Source organism: Symphalangus syndactylus, chromosome 11 (assembly GCF_028878055.3).
Source record: "Symphalangus syndactylus isolate Jambi chromosome 11, NHGRI_mSymSyn1-v2.1_pri, whole genome shotgun sequence".
Taxonomy (NCBI): domain Eukaryota; kingdom Metazoa; phylum Chordata; class Mammalia; order Primates; family Hylobatidae; genus Symphalangus; species Symphalangus syndactylus.
The window spans coordinates 84238683-84259181 of record NC_072433.2 but is presented as its reverse complement, the minus strand read 5'-3'; the positions used below and the strand labels follow the sequence as shown (position 1 = coordinate 84259181).

Sequence of the window (20499 nt, the reverse complement as noted above, 5' to 3'; positions counted from 1 at the left end):
AAAAAATACAAAAAAAATTAGCCAAGCATGGTGGTGCGTGCATGCCTCTGTATTCCTGGCTACTTGGGAAGCTGAAGCAGGAGAACTGCTTCAACCCAGGAGGCCGAGGTTGTAGTGAGCCAAGATTGTGCCACACTCCAGCTTGGGCAACAGAGTGAGACTTTGTCCCAAAAAAAAAAAAAAAAAAAAAAAAAAGATTAAATAAAACTCCACATAGATGAATTTCTAAGACTTAATTGATTGGGATCTGTCAGTGCATCTCGGCTCCAGAAGAGAAGGGATTTTTCCAAATAAACACATCTGGGGCTAGAGAGAGGGAGAGTAGCACTTCATGAGTCTGGATAGCCATGAATTAGCAGGCCATCATTTTATAAGAATTGTCTAAATACTGCCCCAGAAGGAGGAAAAATACAGATTATTGTAGTAGATCTTTGTTATTGTGGGTCATCCACGAGTTTTGAACTCTCTCATGACATTTTGATAAGTTACAAAATTGTGAGTCCTGCTTTCCCAATAATGAAGCGGACATTAAATTATTCAGCCTTGTTTACCAAGCTGCAACTTATGGAAGCTCTCTGAAGTTCAGACTTCAGAACAACACACAGAAAAAATAGAAGGATGCATACATAAGAAGTGGCATAATAGTTGGTTCCACTGGATTGGAAATTTGTAACTGATTAAGAAACCCCCCAAAAAGCCCCAGTAATTTTATATGTCAAAGATCTCTAATTGTTTCTGACTTCCAGAAAAATTCTAGCATTGACAGCTAAGTTCTTAAAAAACAAAATTATCATCATAAGAACAGAAAAGGTTCACATGGATTATTTCATTTTAAATTAACGTCATTCGTCTTATTAACAGAGCTAATAGCGAGACAGAGTAGGAAGGGGGCTTGGCTTCAACTCACCCCCACTACAGCATTCTTTCCTGTGTCCCCAGTGATCACAAAACCTACACACACTGCCTCACTGATGCCATAATGTTTGAATCATTCCTCTTAATTTAATGTTTGAACCATTCCTTTTAATTCCAGGAGCTGGTCTCAGGAGATAACTAAGGTCGTGGAGTGTCCTACTTAGGGAAGGAATGCTGAACAACTGATTTACAGCCTTGTTGCTTCTGGCCAGACTACCAGGTAGCCCATTACTCAAGATAATCGTAGCAACCAGGCAATGCTTATCTGCCTACCTTATCCTTCATGTACTTTGCCCAGTCCAACCTGCATACCCTACCCCGATACCTATTCCTTTGCCTAATGAAAAGGCTCTACCAGCTCTTTTTGAAATGTCAGTCAAGGAATTCTCTCTCTCTCTCTCTCGCTGCCTCCCTTATGTCTGGGCATAAGCTCAAATGAAGCCTTCTCTGGGAAAACTCTTTTGGCCTCTTGTCAATTGCTATTGCACTGACAGCCCAAGAACCCATGGTTAGTAGCAATAGTTCAGAGCAATGTGTACAGTGTGTTACTTGATTTCAGTAGTCTTTACTAGGTTTTTTTCAGGATGGGCTGGTGAACAAGATGACAGTGTGTTTAATTGGATTTGCTTTTATTATTACTAAGAACATCATATGTTTTAAGACACTATATTTATAGTTTATTACTGAAAAATGAAAGGCAACAGGAGATCTTAGCATCTAATTTATCACATAGGGGATATCTTTTCTCTGATGATAAGAAGCATTATTGTCATACTTCCTAGGTATAGGCCAGTCACAAAGCTTATTAGGGCCCAGAAGTCAGTGCATTATAATATAAGTTTAACTAACCACCATTGGCATTAAAACTGAAGTTCTCAAGGCTGATGGAATCACTAAGGATGGTGCTGCTAAACAAAGAAGTCTGGGTCATATGAAGCTCTTTAAATCTTATCAAGTCTACTTTAGGCCTTTGATTCCTATATGGAACTAGCATCCTACAAAGTTGCCAGAGGAGCTGAGAGAAAGCTAAGGAAATAACGAGGAAACTGAGATGAGGTAAGCTAGACCTAAAGAAGAAAAGCAACTACCTCTCCTGCAGGGCCCTCCATTCAGGGTCCTCCTGGAAAACTCCCTGGAGGAAGCGCTCCTGTTGCAGTCGGAGTGAACGCCCGTCTTGTTTAACCACCAGCAGGGGGATTCCTTTCTGGAGAGTCCACGTAGTCATCATCTCTTTAACGTCTGCATTTTCCCCCAGAAAGGTGAGCTGAAATTACAGGTGACTATGATAACTCAAGAGAAAGGAGACAATCCAAAGACAGAGGGACAGAAACTTCCATCTCCTTGGATGCCAGAAACAAGCCTTGGGGAACAGAAGACTCAGGCTGGTATCTCAGGGAAGGGCAATCCAGGCAACTGGATTAGGGATGGCTATCCCAGGACTGCTCTCTGCAAATTACTTGAATTGAGGGATATATACAGGATTTTGTAGGGTTAATACATGGCAGGAAAAGCCAGTGAAAAGGGGGTTGAGACTGGAGTCTCTTTCCTGACACCTTTCAAAAACAAACAAAATAAAACAAACAAACCCCTCAAATAACAGTAGAATCCAGGAGGGTGGTTTACGAGGGAAATATCTGTCTTTAGGGAAGCTTTCAATATTTCACAGAACAATTTTATATCAATAGAGGTATAGTGAATGGAGAACAAAACCTCTGGCTGCTGCACTGCTAGTATGGGTTTCTGATCACTGGATGATGCTGAACCTTCCTTTAGAAAACACAATTTAGGGCCAGGCGCGGTGAATAGCACCTGTAATCCCAGCACTTTGGGAGGCCGAGGTGGGCGAATTGTCTAAGGTCAGTCTGGCCAACATGGTGAAACCCCATCTCTACTAAAAATACAAAAAAATTAGCCAAGCGTGGTGGTGTGTGCCTAGAATCCCAGCTACTTGGGAGGCTGAGGCAGAGGAATTGGTTGAACCAGAGAGGTGGAGGTTGCAGTGAGCCAAGATCAGGCCACTACACTCCAGCCTGGGCAACAGAGCGAGACTTTGTCTAAAATAAATAAATATAAAGTTATATATATATATATATATATTCAGGGGATTAACATGACTCTTTGTTTAAATAAAAAATTTTCCTTTTTTCCCCTGTGATGACTTTCTTTTCTCTTCCCTGTAGTGATTCTATAACTTCCCAGAAGTAAGGAAAACGAAAAACATATACTGTATTTCCAAACCTAACAGCATACTTATTTTGGCATTTTTCAGAGCTTAAGGGATGCCAATGCAGTAGTAACCAATCAAAAACATTTTGCACTGAGATATTTTTAGCTAGCAGTGGGTTGTGGGAAAGCCGAACTATAACGACAAAAATATAGTAGCAACAGCATCGTCCCCCTAAATACCCCAAGCATTTTCCCTTCAGTTTTGTTTTAGAGAAAATTGTGGGGGCTCTCTTTCTCTCCAGCTTTTAAAAGGGACAGGTGGGCTACTCTGTATGTCATACTCAATCCAGGTCAGGCTATTCCGCAAATCTCTTCTACTCTGTGACTCTCTTTATCCTTACCATGTTACTTGTCATCTTGGGATCCGAATGACAAACTCCACCAGATGTAAAATCACTTTCTAAACAACTCTACAAAACAAGAACAAAAGAGCACTGCAATGTAGGCATCATTAGTTGGCTGAACGTTCACATTAGCCATGGATGCAGGCATTTATTAAAAGAGCTATATGAAATAATTCATCCAGACATGATAATGAACATGAAAATGAAAAAGAGGCATGTTTGCAGTGACCTGGGATAGAAGTCCACAAAAGTTATTTCTTTGTGTCATATATACACATGTGTAAGTTTTCTTTAAAAAGTTCAATAAAGTCAATAACCGTTCTAAGGAAGAATCAATTTGTTGAATTTTCTATCCAATTCTTCTCTTTCCCTTAAGAAAGGTCCTATTTTATTATTTCATTATGCATGTTATGCGTGCCCCTATTTAGCATGTAGGCAACTCTGTCTAGTACTATTGACTCTCCCCTGATATACTGCAAGTTCTTTGACAGTAGGGGAAACACCTTTGTTTACCTGGGTATTCCTACAGTGGCTATCACGACAGCATGTGATGAGTGTACAATATTTCGAACTAACTAGGAATAAAATAAGAATTAAGAAAAGTAACAACTTGGCAATCCACCCTTGAATAACCAGTAGTTAAGGGCAACTGCAAATGAGAAGAAATGAAGTATGTGCTAAGGCTCTCAAATGCCTTTAAATGATCTTATGAAAAATAACAGCAAATAATTCTTCTCATTCTCAAGTTGCTATTGACATGTATTAGAATTGACTTTATGTGACACAATGGTGGGCAAGATATTTTCAGTAATTTATTATTTTAATACTACAGGGCCCTTTGGTGTCAGAAGGGAGGTGGTCAAAATCTAGGACCTTTAGGGGAAGATTGATGGGGGACTTTTCTTATAACTAGGGACTAGCTGTGATGTAATTGAATAACTATTGGACTTAGAGTCAGAAGACAAATTTTAAGTACTGATTTTCTCACTGACTTGGTGACTTTGGGCAAATCTGTCCCTTAGTATCAGTTTTCTCACCTATAAACATGGAGTAATGATGATTACTTTATCTTTTGAGATGATTATAAGCATGATGTGACAAAAAATAACACAGGAATCTACACTGCTGGCCTAAAATGATCTGGTAATTGCTGGCCAAATTTTCTTTTTAACTCCCACCCTCTACTGCCAGTATGCACACCAAATGATATATTCTTCTGTGTTGGAAGGAGCTAAACTGATGTCTACAAATATACATACATGCACACACACATAGCAAGGGAGAGGGAAATGGAGAGGGATGAGAGAGAGAAGCAACACAATACTTGGTGTTGAGAAGCTTAAGCGGAAGCATGGAGAAAGAGTGTCTGGACCACTGACAGTGGGTGGTGGAAATGGATAGTAAATAGCATCTTTGTATGTTTTTTGTTTGTTTTGTTTTGTTTTGTTTTGAGACAGAGTCTCACTCTGTCACCAGGCTGGAGTCCAATGGTGTGATCTCAGCTCATTGCAACTTCCGCCTTCTGGGTTCAAGCGATTCTCCTGCCTCAGCCTCCCGAGCAGCTGGGATTACAGGTGCACCACCATGCCTGGCTAATTTTTTTTTTTTTTTTTTTTTTTTGTATTTTAGTAGAGATGGGTTTTCACCCTGTTGGCCAGTATGGTCTCGATCTCCTGACCCCATCATCTGCCCGCCTAGACCTCCCAAAGTTCTGGGATTACAGGCATGAGCCACCGCACCCGGCCTATAAGTATTTTTGTAAGTAAAAACTATGTATTTCTATATGTCTCAGGATTTTTAAGAAATGCAAGTAAAAAATTGGAGCTGTGAAATAATTTTTGATTGTTGGATTTTGTTTCTTTAACCAAAAAATCACATATCAGTTGGACCATAAGTGTGCTTTATAAGGGCACAAAAATATCAAATGAGATAATGAACATGAAAGTACTTTTTAGGCCGGGCGCGGTGGCTCACGCTTGTAATCCCAGCACTTTGGGAAGCCAAGGCGGGCGGATCACGAGGTCAGGAGATCGAGACCACGGTGAAACCCCGTCTCTACTAAAAAAATACAAAAAATTAGCCGGGCGTGGTGGCGGGCGCCTGTAGTCCCAGCTACTCGGAGAGGCTGAGGCAGGAGAATGGCGTGAACCCGGGAGGCGGAGCTTGCAGTGAGCCGAGATTGCGCCACTGCACTCCAGCCTGGGCGACAGAGCGAGACTCCGTCTCAAAAAAAAAAAAAAAAAAAAAAAAAGAAAGTAATTTTTATTCTTTACCTTTGATTTTTATTTATTATTAATTATTGTTATTACTATTATTATTGAGACAGAGTCTCGCTCTGTCACCCAGGCTGAAGTGCAGTGGTGCAATCTCTGCTCACTGCAACCTCCAGCTCCTGGGTTCAAGCAATTCTCCTGCCTTAGCCTCCTGAATAGCTGGGATTACAGATAATCACCACCATGCCAAGCTAATATTTGTATTTCTAGCAGGGTGGGGTTCCACAAATTGGTCAGGCTGGTCTCAGACTCCTGACCTGAAGTGATCTACCCACCTCGGTCTCCCAAAGTCTTGGGATTACAGGCGTGAGCCATTGTACCCGGCCATGAAATTACTTTTTAAACTGTAAACTGCTGCATAAATATTAAACAATATTATTACTGTCCCTGGGACACAAGTGCTTGTAAAAAAGAAAGGATCTCTTCTGTCTACAATGACTTAGGTTCTTCTAATTACAGGTATGAGTTCTCTGGGTCTAACGGTTCTATAAAAAATTATTTTCTTTGCAGTTGGAAATTTTAAAATATTTTAATAATTATTAGAATCATCTGAATTAACTGAATTTTTCTGCTTTGCCTTTCCTATTATCTACATGAATCCCAAAGACAGAGACCATAAGTTCTTTAATCAATCATTAACTACTTATTAATCACTATTATAGGATCAACATATGCTAGGTGCTATCACATTTAAAAAAAGAATAGACACAATTTTTGTTCTTAAGCACATTATTATTATTGAACTAATAAAAACAATAAAAGAGGGTACTATTACGTGGAACAGATTATAAGTGCACTTCTAAGAATTTAGCAGACACGCAAACGAATGAGGGCTGGAACAGTCTGTAAGGAGGTGGTGAAATCTCAGCTGGATCTTGAAAGTTGGGTGGCATTTGAATTGTTGGAAAGAAGAAAGGGCATTTCATTTCAGCTAGTAAAGGCACTAGAAATATAGGCACAATGATCCAGAGATTGAGCAAGATTTCTTCTTATAAGAGAGAAGATTAGTTTTGCTCAACAAATATATACACATTGGGGAATACAGTTGACAACCTTAAAATTTGCCAGAGATTAGGTGTTATATGGTAGAAATTACAATATTTTAAAGATTTTAGATCAAGGGAACATAAAAATGTAGGATTAGCCGTAGAAGAGAAACCAAAGGAAGGTCAAATAGTGAGCCCCTGGGGCCAGCCCAGCGTGACATCCTAGTGTGGTGTTAGAGGAAAAAGGGAAGTGCTGCCTTCTATAGACCATGACAACATAGCAAGCAGAATAAATATGGTTGACTGACAATATATAGCTATTTATAAATATTCACAATTATTCTGTTACTTTCTAGATTAAATAACAGTCTACCGTTACCCAACATATGACTTACATTTGACAGACTGCTCCACAAATCATCATTCTTAGCGTTTCTATAGCTGAACTTCTTCAAGTACTGAATTATTCCTTTCTGGAATTTCTCCTCACCCAGAAAATCCTTGAGCATATTCAAAATACAAGCTCCCTTTAAAAAAACACAAAAGAGTTGAAAAAAGAGATAAAGAAAAGGGTAGTATGGCATGTTTTTAAAGGAAGTTTAAATTTTACGGAACATATGTGAAGTCTGAAAAGTGAACAAATAAAAAGTGAAACAAGTAGCAGGAACTGGCACCAATGACTTAAACTGCTGATTGTATAGTCATTATTACATTTCTTCTGTAAGCAGAGCTTCCACCTGCACGCGATATTTACTACCTTGTTATAGGAAACTTCATCAAACATTTCCTCTATTTGAGTCGGAGTTTCTGCTGGTTTGGAGATAGGGCGGGATGAATTCAATGAATCTTTTGTAATTACTTCAAAACACACATTCAAAAAATGGTCATCCTAAACAGGGAGAAAAATGCTTAGTTTTAGTTTCTATTTGACACCGTAAAAGCAATAGAAAACAGTAGGTTTAGTAAGATGTTCTTAGAGGTAAGATTTCAATCGATATTTCTTGGAAGATGTTTCTTTTCTTGTATGTATTCCGCTTTCACCGTCTCTCTACTTTAAAAAGATACAAATCCAATATTCCTTCAGACATTGCCTGAATGTTTACCATGTACCAGCCCTTGAATATAGAAATAAAATAATGGTTTCCATTTAGTGAATACTTGTTATGTGCCTAGACCTATCATCTGCAATCCTGTCAACACCTCTGCAAGGGAGATATGGTGTATGCATTTTACAAATAAGAATACATAAAGCTTTGGCATTAAGCCACAAATTCAGTACATACACAGTAACAAGAAGAGCCTAACTTTGAATCCATGTCTGTCTATAGTGTACTGGACTAAATATATATCCCAAAGACCTAATTAACCATTACTAACCACCTTGATATGCAGATTTGTGTAGTGTTCAGACCACTATATTCATTTTTAAAAAAGACATACCTGAAGAAATCCATTCACACATTTTGGGGAAGCCAGCAGACCCTTTGGAAATTCTAGAAAAGTACACCCCCAATGATGTTGATTTCAGGTTACATGCCAAGAAATCTCTATAGTACCTAGTAGCCATGGGCATTCCTGTGCGGATGTGTACAAACGGTGATGTTCTTTCCTCTCAACTCTACCCACATACACAGTTCTACATTTGTATTAGTTTGCCTTCTCTGTTTACAGACTTCGGGGTGACAGATTTATGTTGATTGTTTTCTAAAACCTTCAATGTTTCATCCAGTTCTGTGATCTGTTTCGTGCATCAAACAAAATGCCATATGTTCAAAAACCACAACATTATGTAGTTTTTCTGTTTAACATTCACTTGAAATTTTAATAGTGAATTGATGATTCTTTACACCATATACTATGATACACAGAATTGTGAACTTACAAATTGCAGCTCTGGATATGTAGCATTAACAGCGATAAGTTCCATGTATTTTGCAAAACCCTCATTAAGCCAAATATCATTCCACCATTCCATTGTGACCAGGTTGCCAAACCACTAGGAGGTAAAAACTCAGTATTATTAGAAGTTAAACAAATAAAAATTATTAACTTTAGCAAAAAAAATACAATGGTTACTAACTTTTTTTTTATTAGGATCTCTTCTCTCTTTGCTACCCTTTTCTCTCTGTACAATTTTCTTCTACTGATTTCCTTGCCTTCTTATTCTCACCACCACATTTTTGCTTGATTTTCTTTTTTCTTTTTTTGTGTGTGTTCTCAATGCCCTTAAGTCTTTGACTTTCATTCTATCTGCCCAACATTTCCTAGTTGTTAGATTTAATATTAAGAAAGAAAATGGAACACTTTATGGAGGTAGTTTTTTTTTCCTGCCCAATAAGAACAATCTCACCTTGTCCTTGATATATGATGATGTTCAAGGGAGAAATATAAACCCAAGTGTCCTGGGTGAAGTTATCTTTTTATATTAAGTAGCAGGTACTTAGAAGAATCATAAGAATTCATTTAGGGCTCTCAGATTGTTATATAATTATTATATAATATTACTGAAGAGCAAATTCAGTTGTTAACCTCTGCCCCTGACTTACTTCAGTGGGCCACTAGAAACAATAAAGGTCTAAGATTTAAAATATATATAAATCAAATAAAAAGGATGCATAAAGATAATTGACATATTTACCCTTTACCTATATTTGATCTGTGTTACGCATTTTAAATATTACTATTCTTTTATGTGCTTTTATATTTTATTTATTTAGTCTATATGCCTAATACTGAACATCTAGTGTATGTCTCTAAGACTGCAATCTCTAGACGGACCAAAGCTTCAACAATAAGATTCTAAGATTCAGAAGAGCCTGGTTATAGTTACAGAACAGAAAATTATAAGTCTGTAGCTTCTAGAAACAGTTTAAGCACTATTCCTTTTCTGACAGCCTTCAGATTACTTTACAAGTGGGCACCAATCTTCTGAAGGGCATTCATGGAAAGGGAGAGGTGTTTCCTCAATTTGAAAACCGGTGAATATAAGAAGTACAGGATAAACTGATTCTGGCCACTTCACCAGTTAGTAAGACTAGTTTATTCATTCATTCAGTAAACACCTGTGGAGAACCTACTGTGTTCCTGGCACCATGCCATATGTTAGAAATATAAAGATGTATATAATATAGCCACTGCCTCAATACAAATGATGGAGGTCAACCAGTAGAAAAATAAATACAGTAAAGCAGGTGCTAAGATCAATGTCTTTGCCAGGGACAGAGGGGATTCCAGGAGGAAATAATCAGTTTTGACAGGACGGTATTCATTTCCTGAGCCTTGTAAATAGTACTCAGGTATGCTGAATATCAGGTAGTAGGAGTAAAGGCAGAGTGATACAACCTGGCATGTTCAGAAAACGGCAGGTAATCTTGGATGGCTAAAGCTTAGGTGTAGGCAAGAGATGAGGCTGGAGAGGTAAAAAGGAGCTGGGTCATGGGAACCTTGTATGCCAAGCTAAGACAGGTGGCATCAGGGAATCTTTGCCAGGGTTATGCACAGAGTGACATGTGAATATGGTAATCAATGGGAAGACAAAAAAGTGGGGGCAAAAATTCCAGTGCTGTTTGCTGCTTCAGCACTTGACTGCATCTCCGTGGAAGAGAAGCTATTAAAAGGAGGGCAGGAGGGAGCATGGAGCCTCAGAGGTAGAGCTCACAGAGCACTTCCCTACAAACAATAGGCAGAAAGATTAGAAATCCCCAGACTCAGTTAAGTGCTTTAGAGCTCCTGGTGGGTCATGATCAAAACACCTAAAACGGGCCAGTGGGGAGATTCGGAACCAAAGGGAGCAGCCCATGTGTTCTCGAAGCACAGTGCTGAGCACGGCTCTCTGTGTAACGGAGTATTTAGTTCACTGCTTTAAAGAACAACAACTCATTATTGTGGTAATGATAAAGGATAAAGTTAAAATGTTTTAAACAAGAGATTTTACCAGATTCTACAACAGAATGATATTTGCCCACTTGGTGAAAGACAATTTTGGTGCCTTTAATAATTTTCTGCATTACTGAGAGTTTTCAGAAATGAAATAGAGGGAATAGTCTCCAATATCTATAGACCTAGTTTTACAATTCCACATTTGTATGTAATACGGTGTTTATAGATGGCCCTTAGATAAGTTATTCTGCAAGAAATAGTAGTATTTCTTGTAGATGTAGTGGCCGTTGTCATCATCATTAATAACTAACACTTATTGAGTACTTACTATGTGATCCGCACACTGTCCCTATCCATAATCCTCACAACAGCTTTATGAAACAGAACTATTATTAACTTCATTTTATAGATGGGGACACTGAACTTCAGAGAGTTAGGATCATCAGCCCATCAAGTTTCACTTGAAGTATTTCATTATGGCCATGTAAGCACAGGTTCCAAACTGAAGGAAGATTGACATTGCCCTAGATTGGAATGCCAGAGTACCAGGGGATATAAGGAGAAACATTTTTAGTAGAAATCTTTATTTGTAAGGTTTCCAATTCTGTGCTTCATGTGTCTGTATAGTCACTTCCCTTCCTTTCCCAAATGACATTTGAAGGCTTTGCTTTGAAAGGTTTTAGAGGATAAATGTAATGGCTACTCTCGTGATAAAATTCCAGTATGCACACCACAGTCCAGAGACTGAGTACTCTGCTACTTGACATGTTGTGTTAGGTTTAGTAATCTCTAACTTCCCCTCTAGAGGTAAATGAGATGATTTATTTTGTTTCAGGAAGATTGGTGGTGTTCTATATAATGTTATTTTGAACTGATATTGAGATAATGTCATGAGTGCCAAGTACCTGGTGTGCCAGTTCATGGGCTATGACTCTGGTGACCCACAGTTTATCGGAAGCAGAAGAGGTCTTGGGGTCAAAAAGCAGTGACGTCTCCCTATATGTAATGAGGCCCCAATTTTCCATGGCTCCAGATGCAAAGTCAGGAATAGCAATTAAATCTGAGAAGTAAGAACAACCATACTTGATTTTTACGGCTCCCACACCAGAAATAGAATTTGCTCTCTGTTCAAATACACTGTGATCCTTTAAGTATATGTAAGCAGACTTTTTGAAAACATCAAGAATATCTTAACATTGACAAGGTGTCTTATAGTTGCACTGAAAATAATCAGTGCCCATTATCAAGTGGAATAAGTTGTACAAAGAGTTTTGTAGATGAAGTAATATATTGACATTTAACCATTTTCTTCCTGAAAGTGCTGAACTCTGAAAATATTTTGGGTGCCTTACTGCCAAGAAAATAATTTATTTAAAAACTATCATATTGTGTTTTATGTTAGTACTGCTGAAAACTTTAAAAAAGGTATCAAATAATTTCGAATATGTTTGAGATTCATCAAAACACATAATGAACTCATTTTTAGAAAAAACAAAAAGATACATGATTTTAATTTCAGGAGAACACCTCTTAGGAGCCATCTCTATAGTCAATATTTTGATTGATATTTCTAGCACATATAGCCTCTATTATGAGCACATGTCCTTCTAAGACAGCAGAGGAAAAAGGTTTGGGCATTGATTCTTTCTGACATCAATTTCCTTTTCAGCACTGATATTTCCTCTACTTCTTAAGAAAGTGTTGTGGGGGAAAAAAGTTCAACCTAATCATTTAAACAACTCAGGTAAAATGCATTAATTTGCATTACGTGTGTGTGTGTGTGTGTGTGTGTGTATACCGTATATGGGCACATATATATATATATATATATATACCTGTATATGTGTGTATGTGTGTGTATATACATATATATGTACCTGTATGTGTGTGTGTCTGTGTATATATATATATGGGTGTGCCTGTGTATATATATATGTATATATATATACACATATATATATACACAGACACACACACACACAGACACACACATATATATACATATACAGGTATATGTGTATGTGCATTGTTTACCATCCTTTGCTAATGATTTCATGTAGGCTAAAAAATTTCTGGCTAATATTTAGTCTTTGAATTCTGCTAGCTAAAATGTTCTGTTTAGCTGGAAAAAAAGATAATTTTTAAGAAGTTCGAAATGAACCAAGTCACTTGGCTTATAATTACATTGTCTGGAGTTAATACTGCTTAATTGTAGTAGATTAAAAACAAGTATACACAACACAATCAAAAACTAAATTAGCACTAATAAAGATTAGTATTCATTAGCACTTCGAATGTGGGAATGACTTTTCTTCTAAATTGCACTGATGATTTTATAGTAGTGGGACTTATATCTGCTCTATTTTTTCTTAAGCTGCATGTTTATTTTCTGTTAGTCTTAAAGATATTTCATATGCTCTTTAAGACTGCATTTTTCAAGAACAACATTAATATTATTGACGGCTGTTATTAATCTTTCCTTGACTTTTGACCTAAAGTACAGCAGTGAATTATGTATAAATGGGATTTAGTATATCTGTACTAAAGGGTATATAGAACCTGCACAATAATAACAGAATAAGACTCAGGAACTATCGAAATAAGCTCCTGGATATAGCTTTTAATTTTTTAAGCCTAGAACTGTATGCCAATTAATGGTCCCTTTTAATTTATGTAAGGAAAATGCATTGGAGTTGGGGGCAAGAGGCAAAAAAGGACAGGATAAGAAGTATATCCTAAATTCCAAAGGAAAAAAATTGTTTTGTCACTATCAGAAACCCCAAGTACTAATCTTTATATGCTATGAAACTTTTTTCACAGTTTTTATATGCTCTACAACAGGGGTCCCTAACCCCAGGGCCGCGGGCCAGTGCCTGTCAATGGCCTATTAGAAACTGGGCTGTATGGCAGGAGGTGAGCGGTGGGTGAGAGAGCATGACTGCCTGAGCTCTGCCTCCCGCCAGATCAGCGGTGGCATTAGATTCTCATAGGAGCATGAATCCTATTGTGAACTGCGCAAGTGAGGGATCTAAGTTGCGTATGCCTTATGAGAATCTAATGCCCAATGCTCTGAGGTGGAACAGTTTCACCCAAAAACCATCCACCCAACCTTCGTAGAAAAATCGTTTCCACAAATCTGGTCCCTAGTGTCAAAAAGGTTGGGGTCGCTTCTCTACAACATTCTAAAAATAACGTCTTTTATTTTTTAAGATAGAAAATTAAAAGCAAGATAGACTATGAGTATCATCTCATGTAAAGACCTACTACCACAACCAGATGATCTGTTTCCTGCAATTTTTTTTAAATCTGTTCCACAGTCTTACCAGCCAACCTCAGTGCCCAATATAGATAACAGGTGGAGGCATAGTTTTCAGTTCTCTCTCTACATAAACTTTTGACAACTTTTATAAAAGATTGCTGACCTTGTACAAATAGAGTATAGTGATTCCTCCAGAAATCCCTCTAATTCTAATATGCAATGCGTGTGTGTGTGTGTGTGTGTATTTTTTAATGGAAAATCCACTCCCTAATCAATGCCGCCGGTCACAGAAGAGCAGCATGATGGGAGGTGTGTTTCCCTGCCACAGAAGAGGAACATAATGGGTGAGAGCCTTGATGTCCGCCACAGGGATCCACAGCATCTTGGACGTGTGGACCCCTATTTTGAACAGAGCAGTCACTGTGTTCCTTCTCTTTTTCTCCCCATCTCTTTCCTGGGCCCTCTACCTGGCTTCTGTCCCAGCCTCCAGTGTGTGCCCTTTCTGATCAGCCTGGGAAGGAGTGCAATGCAAATATGTTAATGTTAAACCTGATAAAAGAATAGAGAAATGATCCACACTATTGGGGCATCTCATAAATACTTTATTTTCTACACTCAAGAATCATCTCTGAGGATCAAATTATTTTTTCCTGAGCTAACTGAATTCCTCAGTGCTCATTTAAATCACATAGAAAGAGAAAGAGGGAAGCGATCAAAGCAAGTTTTATGAGCAAAAATGAAGACAATAATGTGGAATTTAAACATACCCAGTTTGGAGAGTGGATAGTAGATATCAAAGTACTTTTCATAAAAATCAAGTAGCTTCAGTGATGCCTGCAAAGCATAATGTGTTTGATTCCGTTTGTCTGGGGATGCATAGATGGACACCTGGGAAATGTGGATCAGAAGAGGTTTTTGAATGACAGCTCCCTGGCATAATTCCATTCCTGATAACCCTCTCACACAGAAAGGCAGACTGCATCTTTTCACAAAAGTATTAAGATACCATTAAGCATGTTGTCAATAAGGATAAGAGGTTCTGTAAAGTACTAAAGCAAAAGTCAGTCTTGAAAATTACAAACACCCTGAATCTTCTGTTACAATCCATTTCCTCAGTGCTCATCTGTAACTTTCAAATCATATTAACCCATTGTATCATAATCCAAGTATATCATAGAGAGGAACCCACTTGAGTTCATCTCTATGATATACTTTAGCACTTGTCAACTAGCTTTCCAAAATGATGACCACAAATACAATTCAAATAAAACATAGGTTTCTTCTAGACCTATATGGGAAGCCATGAAGAACTTATTGGATACACCCTCTGTCAAGCTTGCTTTAAACTAAGAAATGCTCAAATATGTTCAATGGCTCCCCCAAAGAAATTAGCTATCAAGTAGAAAAAATAGAATTAGATTCAAATTTTCTTGCCTTCCAAGTATAGAGCTACTTTTATTTCATGACCCACTTTTATGCTCTGAATTAACTGAAGTCCTTCAAAACTTTTATGCGGAAAAAATGTAAATGGCCATTTTTTGACAGTTTACCAGGCACTGTGCTGAATGCTTACACATAAAATCTAATTTAATACTTGCACCCACTCTATGAAGCAGGTGCCATTTTATAGGTGAAGCAACAAAAACACATAAAGATTTAGTAACTTGCTCCAGATCACCCAGGCTGAAAGTTGTAGAGCTGGGATGTGAATCCAAAGAGGCTGACAGAAACCTGTCCTCTGAAGTGCCATTCACCTCCTGCACATCCATGTCTATGCATAGACATCCATGTCTAAGTGCAGAGGTGCCATGATGTGTGTGTGTAGCTACACAACTCATATATCTACATATTCATGAACATAATACGTATGTAAATTGTAATAGATACTTTATACCGATTTTTCTTTTCCTTTTTTTTTTTTGAGATGAAGTCTCACTCTTGTCACCCAGGCTGGAGTGCCTGGAGCAATGGCAGTTCACTGCAACATCCGCCTGCCGGGTTCAAGTGATTCTCCTGCCTCAGTCTCCCGAGTAGCTGGGATTACAGGTGCCTGCCACCATGCCTGGGTAATTTTTGTATTTTTAGTAGAGAGGGGTTTCACCATGTTGGCCAGGCTGGTCTCAAACTCCTGACCTCAGATGATCTGCCCGCCTTGGCCTCCCCAAGTACTGGGATTACAGGCATCAGCCACTGTGCCCGGCCTACACCCATTTTTCAAAAGTATTATTTTATAACTCTTTAAAGGTGTTTTTATGTCTATAATTTGGTCCCTTGGGATAAGAAGTTCTTTTTTATTTATTTAATGTGTCTACTGATATTTGCAAATATTTAACTACAAAGATAATCATTAGGTATTGTTGTAAGTTTTTGCAAACAATGAAGACTCTTCATTGAGGGAAAAAAGTTATAAAAAACAGTGGGAAACTGTCGGGCACGGTGGCTCACGCCTGTAATCCCAACACTTCGGGAGGCCAAGGCAGGAGGATCACCTGAGGTCAGGAGTTCAAGACCAGCCTGGCCAACATGGTGAAACTCCATCTCTACAAATATACAAAAATTAGCCAGGCATGCTGGTCTGTGTTTGTAGTCCCAGCTACTTGGGAGGCTGAGGCAGGAGAATCGCTTGAACCCAGGAGGCGGAGATTGCAGTGAGCCAAGATAGCGTCATTGCACTCCAGCCTGGGCAACAGGGTGAGACTCTGTCTCAAAAAAAAAAAAAGTGGGAAACAACATACATGTCCAAAAATAAGATGCTGATTTTAAAATCCTTATTAAACCTCCAAGCAATTATTAATATAATATTATTTAAAATTTTTAATGACATTCAACTTTTATGGCATATTTTGATAAAAATGGGTGAAAATAGTCAATATATTATTTTGCAAAGGGTATGTGTGTGTGTGTGTATATATATATATATATATACACTTTGAAAATTACCTTTACATATATAGTCAGTAAATACTGTTACTATGTACACCCATATATGCTGACATACATATAGAAAATATTTGGAAGGCTTACATTAATATTATCAGTAGTTGTATCTTGGTGACAGGACTATAGATAATTTTTAATTTAGTTTTTTATCTATCCCTTTTTCTAATGTAAACATAATACTTTGATAATAATGAAAAACATGAGAAAACAAAAGTTCATTGCTCTCAGGACACTTTTCTGCACTGCGTAGAAAATTAGAACTCAGTCTCACCTTGACCCCTGATGAGGTGACGCCACTCACAGAGTGGAAATCACAAACTATGTAGGCTACAAGGTATGTACTCATTTTTACAGTAGTTTCAAAGTGATCTTCCAAAAGACCTCCTTCAAGTTCAGTTGTCTTAACCTACAGAAAGGAAAAGGAATAATCAGTACTTGAAAACTGGAGTATTTCATAACCATGCCTATGACTTATGGCAAGTGAGTTAGAGGCAAGCCTCATACTCTGAAGGACAATTGATGACCTCCTAGGAGGGCAATGGCCTCTCCTAGTATTCTGTGGCCTCTCTTACCTCTGTTGCTTTTACCCCAACACTCTGTTGAAGACAAAAAGCCCTGCTTTTGAGATCCCCAAAGCACAAAAATGCCAAATCTCATTTTGTTGATTGAAAGCACAAAAATATTACATATTTCTATTTTCCTAAAATGCGATAATCTCCAACACTGGCATCAATTCAACTTCTGGGCTTTTAAGTAAAATACCAGATAATGGCCCCTTTCCCTTTGTTTGTTGTACAAGAAATACACCCCTGCAGAAAAAGAAAACAGGAAGTGAAACTAAACTAGAGGCTTCACATGATTTTTTAATCCTGTTATGTGGGTGTGAGGTTGGTGTTGTTTCTCAGGTGAGGAAACAGAGTCTCAGAAAGGTTCACAGAATTGTTGGAGATCACATGGCTAGTTCCACGGTTGGACCAAGATGTGGCTGTGACTGTGTGACTCCAAAGATGATGCTCATTCTCTCACTTGCTGCGTGCCAGCTTGAGTCATGGTCTTATTTTATCTTTGCTTCATTGATTCAGCAATGAAAGCAGTCAGGCCAAGGAGGTCATTAGTAATTTAAGCTTCTGTCCATCTCCTGAGGAAGCAGAAACTTTTCAGCCTGCAGTCTCGTCAGCTGCATCTATCAAGATCACTGGGTAATGACTGAATTCTATCTTCATTTGGTCTGGGCAGCTTGTCTCAGAGATGGTCTTCACCATGGTACAATGCCCCCAAATACTGAATGTATACAGATCCAATAATCTGAAAACATTTTCTTCAAGCTAGTCACAATTCTTAGACAGGCTCTTCCCCACCTCTATCCCTGAGCCCTTTCTGGGAGTCAGGCTTCTGATGATGCTCACTGCAGCTTATTAAGCATGTTTGACGTGTTGGATAAGATTACGATTTGCTTTGGCAAGAGAAAATAGCTTGAAGCATTACCATAAATTATCTAGCCTACTTTGATGGCAAATGATTTCGCTATTAAATTCTACAGAATTTAATTTTACTGAATTCTATTTGAAATCTATTTCTAAGTTCCAATAAAGAAGAAGGTACTGATCAAATACTGTAGGAAAAGTTGAAGTATATACAGGGCTGTAATTTTTAAGAACTCTATCCAGCAAATTAATTTTCCCCAAAAACAGTCTCCACTGGCTGATTCAACCAGTGTTCTCTGGATATCCACTCCCAGCAGAGGAGATGCTGTCTTATGGTAGGGGCTGAGAGCTGGGGTATATTGTGGTCTTCTGACCAAACTCAGCAGCAAAACCATTTAGTCAAGTGTGTGGAGGGGTTACTGGCGGAGGCATGAGGCTGTGAGACTATGGGGAAATACATCTGGGCTACCAGGAGGCTGGTGGCAGAGATGGTTAGGAGGCAAATGGGCATTTGCTGTGGTTTATCCCCACCAGATCAAGCCGATATAGTCCACGGAGGCTGAGTTTTGCTCAGAAACCTGGAATGACCCATGTAGACTAACATTGCCTTAAATGGACATGTATGGGTTATTAGTGTAAGTTCTTCCAGGATGGTGATGTAACCTCCAAGTACAAAACACTGACTGCTAGGCAAGGATTTAGCTGTTTTCTCAATACCAGCAGAACTTTACTTGCATAGCAATTGTCACCAGTGAGTGTGTGTCTCTGAAAGAGACAAATAAGTGTCCAAAAGATATGCTGCCTCTACTAGTACTTGGACCCCGCAGGGTCCCTGAGTTTGAGACCAGGCTGAGTAACATGGTGAAACCCCGTCTCTACTGAAAATACAAGAAAAATTAGTCGGTTGTAGTGGTGGGAGCCTGTAATCCCAGCTACTTGGGAGGCTGAGGCAGGAGAATTGCTTGAACCCGAGAGGCTGAGGTTGTAGTGAGCCAAGATCACGCCATTGCACTCCAACCTGGGCAACAGAGTGAGACTGTCTCAAAAAAAAAAGTATAACCACAATTAATAATTTTCATAAATAAATTTAAGAATTACTTGTGAAACTTAAAAGACAGGATTTCTAAGTTACATCATAGACTTCTAGATCAGAATTTCTTGGGTTGGGGCCCTGCAGGGTCCCTGAGGTCCATGCCACTGCAAAAGGGGTCTCTGGACCATCAGCAGTGGCTGGGGGCTTGTTAGAAAGGTAAAACTTCAAGCTTCACCCCAAGACCTCTTGAATCAGAATCTGAGTTTTAGCAAGATCCTCAGACCATTAATCTGAACCCTAAAGTTTGAGAAGTGCTGCTCTAGGAGATTCTGAATTTCATCCCTGGCCAAGAAACACTGATTTAAGACATTGTTTCCATGTGAACACAAAATATAAATCACTTTGCTTGGGAAAAAAAGCTTCCTGTGTAACAATGCCCCAAACAGAATGATGTTAGTCTAGAAGGATTGAAATTATGATGATAGATGATAGATAGATAGATAGATAGATAGATAGATAGATAGATAGATAAAAACAAATTAATGGCTGAAATCCTGAAAGCAATTTTAAAAAACAAACGAAGACTGAGTCTCAACTTGCGAACAATTTCTAAAAGTTTCTGGAAGTGGAAATACCTTTGGCATGTTGGATAGTGCAATATGCCCGCTCTCTCTTCGTATCTTGATTGAAAAGTTGGCTTTGAACGATGGTTCATCAAAGCAAGGGAAAGCCATGCGTGCCTGGGTTGGCTCAAAATCTGTTACTGCAAGTATTCTGTGAAAAGACCCACCCCCAGCCAAAATGCATAAGTGAAATCAAGAAGAGAAATGAATCTGTACATTTAGCAAACAGCTTATCAAACCTGCGGGTAAAAGACTTGATTTCTCAAACTGCAATCTTTGTGAATCTCAACTGTCTCTTTGAGGAAAATGAAGGTAAAATCTTATTTAGCAGCCATCAATCATAAGCAATACCCTGTTCTGGGAGTGCTAATTACATTATTTCATTCATACTCAGGTCAAACAAGGATATTGAGGCTCAGACAACTTGAATGACCTTAGCAGGATCCGTAGCCAGTAAATGACTGAGATAGTACACATGTTGTCTACATGGCTTCAAAATTCACTAGGAAATTAAACGTTCAGTACTGTCTCTAAATCTGAAAGGGCCTCACGCAGACATTTGAGTAATTGTGTACATGAGTGATGTCCTAAGTTGTA

General features: G+C 38.5%; 1 protein-coding gene across 8 annotated transcripts in view; it reads right to left on the bottom strand.

Annotated features, from left to right (window-relative positions):
• Window positions 1-20499, bottom strand: part of ERAP2 (endoplasmic reticulum aminopeptidase 2) — a 123491-nt gene that overhangs the window by 16981 nt on the left and 86011 nt on the right. For 6 of the 8 annotated variants that reach the window (XM_055233353.2, XM_063612329.1, XM_063612327.1 and 3 more), the window contains 9 exons: window positions 19915-20053; window positions 17094-17228; window positions 14650-14770; window positions 11529-11683; window positions 8627-8740; window positions 7502-7633; window positions 7140-7271; window positions 3483-3551; window positions 2004-2179 (listed from right to left, as the gene is read on the bottom strand). In XM_055233353.2, coding sequence (XP_055089328.1) covers window positions 2004-2179; window positions 3483-3551; window positions 7140-7271; window positions 7502-7633; window positions 8627-8740; window positions 11529-11683; window positions 14650-14770; window positions 17094-17228; window positions 19915-20053 — 1173 coding nt within the window. The remainder of the gene's footprint in view (window positions 1-2003; window positions 2180-3482; window positions 3552-7139; window positions 7272-7501; window positions 7634-8626; window positions 8741-11528; window positions 11684-14649; window positions 14771-17093; window positions 17229-19914; window positions 20054-20499) is intronic. The other 2 variants (XM_063612330.1, XM_063612331.1) reach the window with 1 other exon arrangement.